The sequence below is a fragment of the Eurypyga helias genome, unplaced genomic scaffold (genome assembly GCF_000690775.1).
Source record: "Eurypyga helias isolate BGI_N326 unplaced genomic scaffold, ASM69077v1 scaffold24929, whole genome shotgun sequence".
NCBI classification, from domain to species: Eukaryota; Metazoa; Chordata; class Aves; order Eurypygiformes; family Eurypygidae; genus Eurypyga; species Eurypyga helias.
The window spans coordinates 4,304-4,706 of record NW_010274331.1 but is presented as its reverse complement, the minus strand read 5'-3'; the positions used below and the strand labels follow the sequence as shown (position 1 = coordinate 4,706).

General features: G+C 60.3%; 1 protein-coding gene across 1 annotated transcript in view; it reads right to left on the bottom strand.

Annotated features, from left to right (window-relative positions):
* Positions 1-207, bottom strand: part of LOC104515708 (LIX1-like protein) — a gene marked incomplete at both ends in the record, with an annotated part of 3,165 nt that extends 2,958 nt beyond the window's left edge. The window contains one exon of the mRNA XM_010159792.1: positions 44-207. Coding sequence (XP_010158094.1) covers positions 44-207 — 164 coding nt within the window. The remainder of the gene's footprint in view (positions 1-43) is intronic.
* Between the last annotated feature and the right edge of the window lie 196 nt (positions 208-403).

Here is a 403-nt window from a genome sequence, read left to right as displayed (position 1 = left end):
GAAAGAGTCTTTGGGAAGCGAGGCTTGGGAGAAGGGATGGTACCTGGAAGCTGCCGAAGCAGCTCCCGCCGGGCAGGGTGACGTAGCAGACGTAGGGGGGGCTGTTGGAAGGGACCATCTCGTACACCACCAGAGCCCCGTTCTTCAGGTCAGCTCCCCGCGACTGCTTCATCTGCCAGAACTCCTGGAGGGCCTCCACGACGTTCACTGCGGAGACAGGAACGGAAGCGAGCTTAGACGCGGAAAACGAGGCTGGGAAGTTGGTTTTCTTGGATATCACCTGTCAGGAGCGGCCGCATCCGGAGATGGGATGGGATATAAGAGTGTTCCCACCTACGCCAGCAGCGAGCCCGGGGGTGTCTCCATTAAACCCCCCAGCGCCAAGGGAAGGAACATCGGGATG